This window comes from Poecile atricapillus, chromosome 14 (genome assembly GCF_030490865.1).
Source record: "Poecile atricapillus isolate bPoeAtr1 chromosome 14, bPoeAtr1.hap1, whole genome shotgun sequence".
Lineage (NCBI taxonomy): Eukaryota > Metazoa > Chordata > Aves > Passeriformes > Paridae > Poecile > Poecile atricapillus.
The window spans coordinates 7,369,952-7,382,192 of NC_081262.1; the positions used below are offsets into that span (position 1 = coordinate 7,369,952).

A 12,241-nucleotide genomic window follows, 5' to 3' on the forward strand; every position below is an offset into this window, starting at 1 on the left:
AGTTACAAACCATTCTGTTAATTGAATCAGTTGGCACCACATTTCCCAGTATTGTAATGGCTTCTTAGTCTACTAAGCTTATTTATGGCTGAAAGCCTCCTTCTTTTATTGCTGAGCTACTCTGTTTATTACTTTAGTTATTTCAATGCCTTTCTGACAACTTCCTTATTTTAACTAACATAAAGTTATTATTCATTAATCTCTATGTTAATAGAGATTTCATAGAATATGAAATGTTCATAGAGATCATATGTTCATAGAGAGTTCATGCACACTTCTCCCAGTAATGTATATTTGATTTTTATAGCTGATAGCACATGGTTATATTTATTGAAATTTTACTATCAACACGCTTTAACTCTTACCTTATTCTATTCTACTCTTTGTATAATTTCAATAAACATGTTATGGACTTGCTCAACTTTTCCAATTTTGATAAAGTATGTCTGTGCTAACCTAAGGGGTTATTTAATAATTTGAATGAGATTATTTTAAAGGTCTGCCTGAGCTAATTTGCAAGCACTGAAGTTCCACAGCAGGTCAACTGTATGTGTTTCAGTAAATGTTTTCTTTAATAAGGAACTAAACAAACTTTCAGAAATTTAGCTTCATTCAGGCTGGATAGCTTCTAACTCCTGTTCCTAAAAGAATTCTCATTTGATTATAGCAGTGAGTTTTTATTACCAGGTTTTAAATCTCTACATCACACAGCTGTCAATAAGCTTACCTCCACTCTTGATGAGAATATCAAAAAGATCATCCATCTGTTGACTGTGTGCACTGGAAATCTGTAGTGCAGGAGAACAGAGTTATTCTCTTTCATGTGGTATTTTTTCCTACACTCATTGTTCCTAGTTTCTCTCAACAGCATGTAAGTACTAATGTATGATAAAGACTGAAATGCTTAATATGAAATTGTCTATCTAGAAAACATACTCTGGAGAGACATTTGTAATCTCTGTGGTTGGTTTCAGTACAAAGGAATAGGCAAAGAGCATGACAAACACTTCATGAAGGCAACCTAGGAGAGAGGTGCAAGAAGCTAGGGCTCAGGAGAGTTACTGACCCCCTTTTGTACCAGGGTAATAATAACTGCAGCACTTTGGGGTTGCAAACCCTGCTCTACTGTATCTCAGAGACAGCCTGTGAATGGCCGTCATGTAAAATGCATTTTATGTATCTGTGGTTTTTTTCCCAGTCTGTAGATTTATGTTCTTTTATTTTTTATGGGGGGGAGGTAAGCTTTCGGGAACTTACCTCTGTTTTAAACAGACATCCCCTAAATAACTGAATCTTAAGGAAAAGGTAACAAAGCCCCCCACAAACCCACTTATTCAATAACATATCTAGAAAAAATGGAGACTTTAATGAAGGTCTGAAGAAGTGTTTTCAACCATTGCTTATACTCCAGGGATGGATGGGAAGTGATTTGTCATCAGATCTAGTGGGGAGCCCCTGACTGACTGGTAGTGATAAGAGTGACCTAAGACAAACTGTGTGCCCTCACTGTGGGGATGTCCTGGACATGCCAAGGACACAGGAAAGAGCATTAGACACCCACAGTCATTCCTGAGATCTGCCACCACAAACACCCAACCAACACTAGGGGCCACAAGGTTTTAACTGTTGGGATAAAAGCATGAAATTAGGGATACTCATTCATTTTGTTTACAAATTTCCTCTGATATAAAGGAACTTCCACCCTTATTAAGGTAAACTGGCAAAGCACTACACAGGATTATTTACCAAGATCACTCAATACAGACTCTTTTCAAGCAAACACCTATGTTCATGTTTGTCTGTTTGCATAAACATTCACACACGTTCTCCTCAAGTTTACTCTCTTTGGAAAATGCATCTTTCCTCTCTTAAGCATAAGGTTTGGGTATCACACATTCTCAAAACAAGTCACCTGAAGGCTAGATACTGTTAGTAGCAATAGCAGCATTAACCCAATTAGATGTATTGCCAACTGGGAACTGTAAGACTTATTTACATACATGCTGCTTTAATAAAAGAATAATGAAACAGGAGTCCTGTAATTAAATACAGTTACACAACTAGTAACAGGGTATGTAAGAAAACCTTGATGCTAAACAAAAAAACAAAAGCAACAAAAACCAAAAACAAACCCCAAAACAAAACTAAAAATCCTTAAAACAAGCAATGGTTTTGGTAATTGTGAAGAAAAGCTCTATTTTTAACAGACTAAAGAAAATAAGTACCTCACGGTGTGTTGGCTGGATATTGCGGGTCTGTTTTATGGCCTCTTCATAACGAGGAGGATCTTTCGTCTTGGACACTGTGTTGTTGAAGAGGGGTTGCTGAACAATGTAAGGCTGGGCTTGAGATGGAGACCCAGGCTGTGTGAAATAACAAAACAGTGACTAAATAATGTGAGTTAGTGAATTCAAGATGGATTCACTCTGAAAATTCACTGAAATCAGCTCTACAGATTATTCTATTTTGTCACGTCAATCTATGTATTAGCATAATCAGAGGGATAAAATAAGTTTCTTTCTCCCTTTCTCATATACATGCACATATAACTGCTATTAAAATCTACAAAACATTCTTCCTTGAGTGAGCTTCTGTATGTAAATAGTCATGTGTTATAGAAGAAGAGTAAAATGATATTTATATAAAATAAATATAAAAGAACTTTATGGAACACTGTTGGGATATCCTTACCTTGTTGGGAGCAGCAGGTCCATTCTGCACAGAGAGGACCTGATTACCACCAGGGTGGACGCTAGAGTTTGATGTTTTATTAATAAAAGATTGTGAAGGTGTTGAAACTGGTGCAGTCTGATAGGAAAAAACTGCATTTGATGTGGCAGGTGGAAAAACCTGAAAAGGATTAACAGATCAGTCTTAGATTGTGGTGTTTTTTATTTTAAAAAAAACAGGTAATATGGGATAAATTACATTAATGAAATATAAGACCTTTTTTCCTAAAATGCTTGCTTGCTTCAATTTCCTATTAAGTGAATGTTATTTATACTGATTTTTCCTTTCAGTGGACTAATTTCTAAATTCAGAACAGTTGGTCTCTGAAAGAACTTTTGTGCTCTAACATACTTTCACTCATCACTCAATAATAAAAACATTTTCCTACAATTTTCCAGGAAGCATAAGGAAAGTGTATGGAACAGTTCAAACAGCATATCCATGATTTCCCCACCTAGTGGACAGTCAGTAACATAAGGGAGATAAAGAGAAGCTACCAATGCATAGTGCATAAGGCTGTTTTAAATTCTGTATCACTCCCAGATACCTTTATGACAAAGGTGACAAATCCTAGGTCATGGATGGAGAGAGGTAGATCTAATGCTGAATGCATGAGGGGTGTCCTGATCTGTTGTATCACATCAATATTTTCATTTTGATGTAAACACCAGTGCAATAGCAGGCTGCAAACTCTGCTGGGAACTGTGGTCTTTGTGACAACTGATCTGAATAGCAGGGAGGATTGGTTATGTCCTATGGACATTTCAAGGAACTTTGAGGCAGCAATGGCAGCAAGCTGCCAGTCTCTGGCACAAGTACATGCCTCAGAATGACTGGAAAATTTCTCTTTAGGACCTGTTGAATTAACAGGTAAGATTAACCCCTCATCAAATCCCAGAGAACCTGCTTGAAATCTGCTTTTTGGATGTATGTCAGTTTTGACTTCTGGAGGATAACCTCAATGTCCATGAAATTAAACAGACTGAACAAGGAGTCTGAAGAGTACTGATGCTCCTTTAGCTGTGTCCCCCTTTACTAGCCAGCTCTCTAGAGAATGGCAAAGCACAATCATACATCTCCTAAGGTAAGTTTTTATCTGGAACAAGAACCCAGGCAGAGGCAGGTAAGGTGACACTGCTCAGGTAAAATCCGCAAATCACAGCAGAACACGGGGTTCATGATGTACTTTTGTACACTGAAATAAGAACTTTGAAGGTTGAGATATAATAGTTACATAATATACTGCAAAAATTACCCTCTTCGTATTGGAATTTGTTTCTAAATTATCTGTCCCTAGGGGCAGGCTAAAAAATCTTGCTTTCCTAAGTAATTGGAGCCCTACAGTCAACAGAAGTAGCTATACTGATAAGAATGCAATAAAGGTCCAAAACTAATCTCCATGTTCTTAATAACAGAGGTCAGTCTGGAAGAGGCTCAGGGGAGGAGAAAACGTTTTCTTTTGTGATGACTGGTGCTGATGAGTTGATAGCAGTTCCCATATGAACATGACTGGAGTGGCAGTCACAACCGAACATCCAGTGCTGAGGAACATCTGTTGCAATGGGACATTACAGAGCTGACTGTTTCTGGTAGGGAAAAAGAGAAGGATCTCTCTGAATCATACCCTACATTCATTAGGAAGAGGTATGGTAGGGTTTTGACCCACTAGAATTACCATCCTTAGAATCTGAGTCCATAGCTTCCTTCATAAGGAGGGATGAAATCAACAAGGAAAATAAGAAAACCAAAATTAACTTCTATAAAAGAATAAATCTCTGAAGTCATAGGTAAAAGCTTTCTCTTAAGAGCTGCCTATGAGAACTTCCCATTTAGAGCCAGTGGCAAATAAGAGAAATTGACTGGAATATACCTGGTACACACTACTTGTGCCAAGCATGAGGAAGAATGTAGTAAGGGTCATGCCCTAAGTGTACCATTAAGATAAAAAGTCTTTAGAAAATGTATTTATTTGCAACTGAAAAATCAAGTCCTGCACAGACTAAAATTTTGGAAAGAGAAGGAGTTACAAGCCCATTGTATCACCCAGATAAATATGATGTTTATCCTACAGTGTTAGGTGATTTCATCATTTGTATATAACACAGATGACACATGAAAGATTCTAAAAGCACTGCCTAGAACTAGATTATACAACTACTTATCTTAATGTTTATTGCTATCCACAAACCTTTCTGATTGGTTGGGTCTGACCAAGTGCGTGCTGCATGCTGGTATTTTGTTTTGATTGTGGAGTATGCATCTGAGGTGCTGTCTGCACCAGGCCAGAGGAAGAAATAGGAGCAGGTATTTGTGATGGGGTCTGTATTCCAGCTTGTGATTGAGCCTAAAGGATGAAGATAAAATATTTGCATTATTTGTATCTCACAGTAAGTTGCATCATGTAAAAATCTATTGCACACCTTATGCAGAGTAGCTGTAACATGTATGCTGGGAGGGATGAGTGTGAACTGTACAGGAAACCAAACTGTTACTATGTTTGGTACTGGGGAGTTCCCAGTTACAAGGTGATGCTTATTTAGCCAACACAGTTTCAGACAAAGAAAAACTGGAGAGAGCCCAGTGGAGAGTGATTAAAATGTCAGGGGACAGGGAAAGCATAAATCAGCAAGAAAGGACTCTAAGGAACTGGCTTGAGTAACCAGAAGACAAAACTGATGATCCAAGAAAAGGTTGCTTTTAAGACCGTGGTAATTTTTAATGGCCAGTGAAAGACAAGAAGCATGTCCAACCTCATGAAAAACTATTTTAAGTGGTAGTGGAAAACATTATGGAGTTTTGGTGAAGTGAAATACCAGGAAAAGTTGCTTAAGCTTGTTACAGAATTCTAGCAGTGTTTTAGAACAATTCAGGTGGAGATCTGGGTGTATAGCTCCTAGGAACAGTTCTTGCACTGCAGACTGGGGCCCATCCTCACCAGAATTTTCCACCCCTCAAAGACTGCTGGATGTGCACAGGTTTGCAGCAAGCCTAGGCCCACAGCATGCACAAAAGCCAGGGACACACTGCAGCTGGAAGAAAACTTAGCTGCCGTGATGGGTGGCAGGGGATGTTCCCACAATGCCATTTGCATTCCACAATGCATTACTGCTTAATTCTATATCAGATCAAAAGGTTACACTAATTCAGCTTGGTCAGATTACTCTTATAACTCTGTATTTATAGCCTGTCTTGGTTTATGCTGTATTTATTCACTAGCTATAATCAGCCTAGAAATAATATTTGTGTAACCATGGTTTCTTTTCCAAAGTCCCCAGCAGAGTTCCACAACCTGGCATTCACATTTTTAAATGCATTGAAGCACCACCACACAAGGTAGTTCACATATGTTTTGCCAACAGGGCTATCTCAAAACAAAGTACTAAGGCTGTAGCCCTCTATTACAATTTTCAGTTAACAAAATGATGGTATTAATTGTGCATGGAGGCAGTACATAGCAAGAATTGCTTTCCAGGAAAGAGTATCTGGGAAAAAAAGTTGCAAAGAAACAAGTACTAGAAGCAGGTATTACAAGATTGGCTCAAGTTTTTCTACTGTTTCCCTTAAGCAGAAACAGGCTATGCCTGATTTTTAAGTTAATCCTATAAGCAGCACATTTACCTATTTACACTAAGTTATGAAATACTGCCATACAGGTTACATGATAAAAAAAATAGAAACACTCTTACCTGCAATTTGATATTTCCAACTGGTAACTGCACTGCAGTAGCAGCATTCGGTCCCTGGATAGACAGTGGGAGGAGCAGCTGGGCAGTTCCTTGGGTAGTTAATAGAGCTTGAGGCTGGGCAACAACCGCAGTTTGTGGCTGCCTCTGTGGACTGACATAAAACTGAGAAATGGCATTCTGAGGTTCAGCTTTGGCCACAGGTATCTCCTGCTTGATAACAACCGCCTTTTTGGCAACTGGATTCTGGCCAGCGGTGTACACTGACTGCCCTAAGGAATGGCTGGCTACAGGTACAGATTGACTTGTACTTGCGCAGTCAGCAGGAGCAGTTTCATCTTTGACAGCAGCACTGATCTGCTTCTGTTCCAAAGCAGCTGAGTTACCAAAAGTCTGAGACTGTTGCTGTTGTCCCCTTTTTTTAACCTCAAGCTGCATTTTCAATACTTCCACAAGCTTTTGCTCTTGTTCCAGTTTTCTTTTGAGCTCCTCAATCTGTTTTTCTTTTTCTTGAAGCTTGCGGTCCTTTTCTGCTACATCAAACTCCATGGTTGAGATGCTTCCACTGCTGCGATTCTGATTATCCTCATTTGTACTTGCTGTCAGTGGTGAAGTACTTATGAACTGGGACGATGACATCATGGTCATTTCTGGGAAAGTGTCTGCCATACTCGTATCATCTGTGCTTAGACTCGACTGTTCAGAAGGAGAGGGAGATATAGGCAAGGGAGAGCTGATGTTTTCAGTATTTGCTGCTTTGTTGCCAGGTCCAGTAGATGTTTTTTCTGGAGGGAAGCTGGATATCGTATTAGCCACTGGTTTATTTAGTGTTGCAACAGGAAATGCCACAGTCACTTCCCCAGTGTTACCTGTGGCCCCACTAGAAGTAGTCACTGTCACAGAGGTACTTGTAGCAACCCCATTGTTGTTAAGATCTTGATAGGTTTTCAGTCGCTCAATAAGATCTGTTTTTGTTCCAGACACTGGTAACCCCCTCAGTTTCAACTCCATTTTAAGCTCTGCTACCTGAAATAAATAAAATAAAACACTATAATAAAAAAGGAAAATATTAAAACTTACTAATATGCTTTCTTATTACATCTCAATAATGAAAATCATTTTCAGTGGTGTATTTGTGGTTATTACACCTCTGGGTTCTGACAGCATGCATTATCTATGAACACATTTCCATGACTTCCTACTTACTTCAGTGTTTAAGTGGCCAAAATCTTAGGAGTGTTCAGTTGTACAGTGAATAGTAGCAAACTGATGATGTTTTTCATAAATATTCAACATGGAAAAATGCACCTACAGCTCCAGTTCTGAGCTAAAAACCTCTGAAGCAAACCAGCAGACAGTGGCAGCAGTACAGATAAAAGCAGTGAACAGCAGCACGCTGAGTCCCTTTGTTACACCATCAGGACAGACAGATCTGTTTCTGAGAAACTTTATCAGGTCAGTTGATGATTCAATAGACCCATCAAACACAAAAGGCTCTCTTGCTAATTAGCAACCAAACAGTTACCCTATGTGCCATCTGGGTTTCTTTTACATAGACAGTGTAAGCAGTCAAAATTATTTTCTGATAGAAAAATGTTCTCAGTTTTTTCTAATAAGCTTACAAAGTAAAGTGCAAATGCGTTGAGTGTAAATTACTTTTGTGCTTCAAAATATCAATTAAAGAAAAGCAATCATAAAGAATGGCTTTTGTTTATCGTAAACATGCACCACAGCTAACTGCAGAGTTGGGGCTCTCCGCATTTTAGAGTTACCTCTAATAGGACAAGAGGTACCTCAGCAGTATTTCAGTAATCAGCCAACTAGAATTTAACTTGGAGGTATTTTTTATTTGGAAATGATGAAAAGTCACAGCAATACATTTTATATCTCTAAAACCCACAGCAATAATGTTAAATAACTCCCTAGCCAATGACTATCAGCTGTTTTCCCCAGTCTAGTACCCTCTACACTTGAGAGTGTGTTCTAATTTTTCTCTTTTTCAACAATTCATTTCTGAACTCTTAATCTGAATTGATTTAGCTGATTCAGTGGTAAAACTACCACCAGCAGGTCTGCAAGAAAGGCTTATGTTAGTGTTACCACATCAACAGGAATACCAATAAATTGTGCAGAAATAGGTAAGTGAGAAGCTTTAATCACTGCAAAGCACAATTTCAGATATTAACTTAAATTTAAATTAAAACTTTACAAATTTTTAGTTACAAATTTTATAGACTTATTTAATACTAAAATATTTGCATTAATTTAGGACAATACATTACTGTCTTGAGAATCTAATCTTCCAAGATTTCTTCTTTTTATTCCTTCAAATCTAAAAAAATCCTCCCTCCCACCCCTCACAAACCTTGGTAAAGGCAAAGATAAAGGGATTAAATGCCCACTAGATGTCCCTATCCTGCTGCTGAGGTTTGGCACATTCCTGCAGCTGCTGAATGAATCCTAAACCTCCACAAGCTGCTTCATATTCGTCCCTCACAGTCTTTATTCCTGCTAGAAGGAAGAAGATCCTGTGCAATGCCCTCATAGTGCAACCTCAACAGTCTACACAGTTATGACTTCAAAAACTTCAGAATTTAGTGTTCATTTTCAGATGACGTGTTGAACTCTGGTAAGAATGTCTTTTCTACTGTCTTTTTACAGTCTTATTGCTGTTTCTGTTTATAGCAGTGACCTCTCAGAATACTAATATTATATATAAGCTAATAAATGTTTTTATTAGGACATCTTTTAATTTATATTGCTTAACTAAACCACTGATACACTGAGATATGTCATGAGGAAATTACTGCTCCAGAGTTTAAATCTGCCTGAGCTGAAACTTCACATGAGGTGAGCCCCACAGGTGACCCAAGGTGTCATAGTGAGGGACTTATACAATGTGTCCTCTTCTAATTCTTTGGGAAAGAAATGTCATTTCTGGAACATATGTATATGAGGAATCAAATATTTCAGTCCAGGAGAGCTGTGTATGAAAACTTTGACAATCTTATTCTCTAACCAATTAGGAGGAAAGGACATTTTTCATTGGTACAAATTACCAGGCATATTCTTGACAGTAACTCTTCACAAATTATGAATTACAGTAAGGCACAGGAAATGGAAAAATTCCTTTTATCTTTTACCTTCAAGTCATCCAAGCTTGAAGGTAGTGGACCTGGTTTTCTGCTAGGAGCATTACTGTTCTGTCTTGGTGAACTGGCAGCTGATGTTGGTGTGCTGTTGCTCAAAGTATTCAGTGGTGAATTCCCATTGTTGCTCTGTTTGTCATTCAGTGACCTTCAAGTAACAGGAAAAAGAGGGACAAAAACGTCAATGTTTAATTTATTATGTTTTCAATCAAGAGGTTGTGGTTCTGAATTTCATGTCTGTGAAGCTAATGAACTAATTAACTCTTTTTACAAATCCATGCTTAACCTAACACATTACTGTTAAGTATTTTCAGTAAAACAAAACAAATAAGAAAACAGAGAGTCGTGTGGTGCTACTTTGTTTTGATTTTGCAGTTAAGCATACCAATCTATGCTTCATAGTTTTAATTATTGTCATGGTATCCCTGAAGAACACTATGGACTGCAAACTCAGTTTACACAAATTAATCACCAGCCAGGGCAATTAGTTTTTTGTCTGGCATCAATAACCACCCCCAGTACTGAACTCTGTGCATCAACCCTTCCATAGATGTCCAATGTTCACACACAGTTCGGACTGACATAAAGCAATGCACTTTGAAGATGATGCATTTTTATCAGCTGAACTCAAGAATCTCATATAAGGATTCTGAAATAATTGTAAAAGATTAAAAATGCCACCATTTACACTAGGTACCATAAGTAATCTCTTTTATTTCGTTCAGCTGATTTATGAAGAAACGTTTCTGAAATGTCACTAAATGGAACAGAAGAAGCGTGGGCAAGCAGGCAGAAACATCGCCAGTCCAAATGTTAGGATACATGGTAATTATAAATAAAACCACAGATGGTAGCTTTAACTTTTCTAGCCTCACTTGCTGAAGAAAAAGAACTCAGTGAAAACTCATTTTAAAAGAACAGCTGAAAGTCAATATGAATTTAGGGTTGTGTGACTGTGGCATGTTACACTTGAAGCACTTCTAGGAAAAGATTGGTCATAGATGATGAGAATGTAACTCTGCAGATAGTCAGATTCTTGTTTTGTTACAGGGTGCTGGCAACTCTTTAAACACTTATTTTTCTGACTGCTTCTACCTATAAATCAGTGAGTGTACTTCTCACTGTTAAAAGTGCTAAAGATCAGTACTAATGAGGAACTCTCATAAGAATTAGAGATGAGGTTATAAACAACAGATAGATCTTATCAAATTTAAAATTACTGTTTTGTCTTATTTATAAACTGCAAAAATGTGGTTTGTGAATTTGATGTAAAAAAATAAGCCCACAAGAATAGTGTATGTCTTTGTTAAAGACATGGTCTGCAAGCATCTCTCCTGCTTTGCTTACTTATGTCACACTTGAGTGAAAATGCTGTCAAAACTTTTCTTGATTTTGCACAAATGCTTTTGAGTTTCAAGTATGCATTTGGTCAGAAAAAACACATCTGACAGGTAAGATGTTGTTTCCATGTCACATAAAAATAACTAGGACCACTTCAAGGCTTATCAGACCACAGGATTATTTTAACAAGAGAACAACCTCATCACCTTGTTAAATAAGGCAAATAATACCCACAGTGATGCACAATGCCATTTCAAGTTTTCTTGGGTTCCAACTGTCTCTTTAACATTTGCAAACCGTGTTTACTTCTAAAGCCCTAAGCCTATAACTGATGTATATGCTTTTCTTTAAAGGACACAAACAATGCTTCACATACTTCAGCGGTGCAGGTAGAATTGTCTGGTAGTTGTAGTGTTGCTGCTGTTGGCTCAGGATCTGCAACTGCAAAAACAGTTGCTGCTGTTGTAGCAGACGAGCATAGTTGGAGTCCATCTGTGGCTCATTTTTCTCACCTTTCTGATCAGGTGGAATATACTGATGATACTTCAATTTTTTCACCCTTGGCTTAGGTTCTTTACATTTCTTGCTCCGATGTTTATCATTTGGGTTCTTTGGGTGGCTTTGCTGTTTATGGTTGGAAAAGATTGAAACAAAACCACAAAAGATGTCATTTAAAGCAGTTATGCATGGCTCAGAGATGCAGCATACCAGAGCACTTTTTTAATCTGTGGAGAGCTACTGAAAACAATTGTCCTTGAAAACATGCCCAAATGAACCATCCTTGGAAGGTTAACATACTCCAGCTGGCTTATCCCCTGCACAAGTAGAGGTCATCAAATCACAGTTTGTGAATGGTTTTTTAAAGGTGGCACAGATAAGGGATTCTACCAGTCATGACCTGTCATTTTCAAGAGGCATTCTTCTTAAGCAGGTAAGTTCAAAGCAACTTAGCAGTTTGTGGAAGTAAAATCCAGTACTCTAAATTCCATCTGTAAACATCTGAGGTACTTAGAGGTCTAGACTAAAAGCATGGGCAGACACTACTATAAATTAGAGGCAGCAGTACCCTCATTAGCAATACCTGCTCAAGTGGTAAAACTCTCTTCTTTCCAAGCTCTTCCTTTACAAATTATTTTGAGGGAAAAATTGAAGGTAGTTACCTAATCATACAGAAGGTATCAAAGCAGAAATGCTGTGTTGATCCATGCACGTTTACTACACAGACAGCCTCTCTTGGGGCACATTTGAATTTGTCATTAAGGTCCTGCATTAAGTAAGCTGGTACAAATCCAGTGATTTCAAAGGATATAGCCAAATTTATACTAGAAATTGACTGCC

The 12,241-nt window shown here is 38.0% G+C and overlaps 1 protein-coding gene across 4 annotated transcripts in view; it reads right to left on the minus strand.

Annotated features, from left to right (window-relative positions):
- The window catches only part of MRTFB (myocardin related transcription factor B), a 67,907-nt gene that overhangs the window by 6,398 nt on the left and 49,268 nt on the right, over positions 1 to 12,241 (minus strand). For 3 of the 4 annotated variants that reach the window (XM_058850066.1, XM_058850065.1, XM_058850067.1), the window contains 7 exons: positions 11,280 to 11,527; positions 9,557 to 9,710; positions 6,417 to 7,439; positions 4,919 to 5,074; positions 2,692 to 2,850; positions 2,226 to 2,363; positions 728 to 788 (listed from right to left, as the gene is read on the minus strand). In XM_058850066.1, coding sequence (XP_058706049.1) covers positions 728 to 788; positions 2,226 to 2,363; positions 2,692 to 2,850; positions 4,919 to 5,074; positions 6,417 to 7,439; positions 9,557 to 9,710; positions 11,280 to 11,527 — 1,939 coding nt within the window. The remainder of the gene's footprint in view (positions 1 to 727; positions 789 to 2,225; positions 2,364 to 2,691; positions 2,851 to 4,918; positions 5,075 to 6,416; positions 7,440 to 9,556; positions 9,711 to 11,279; positions 11,528 to 12,241) is intronic. The other variant, XM_058850069.1, reaches the window with a different exon arrangement.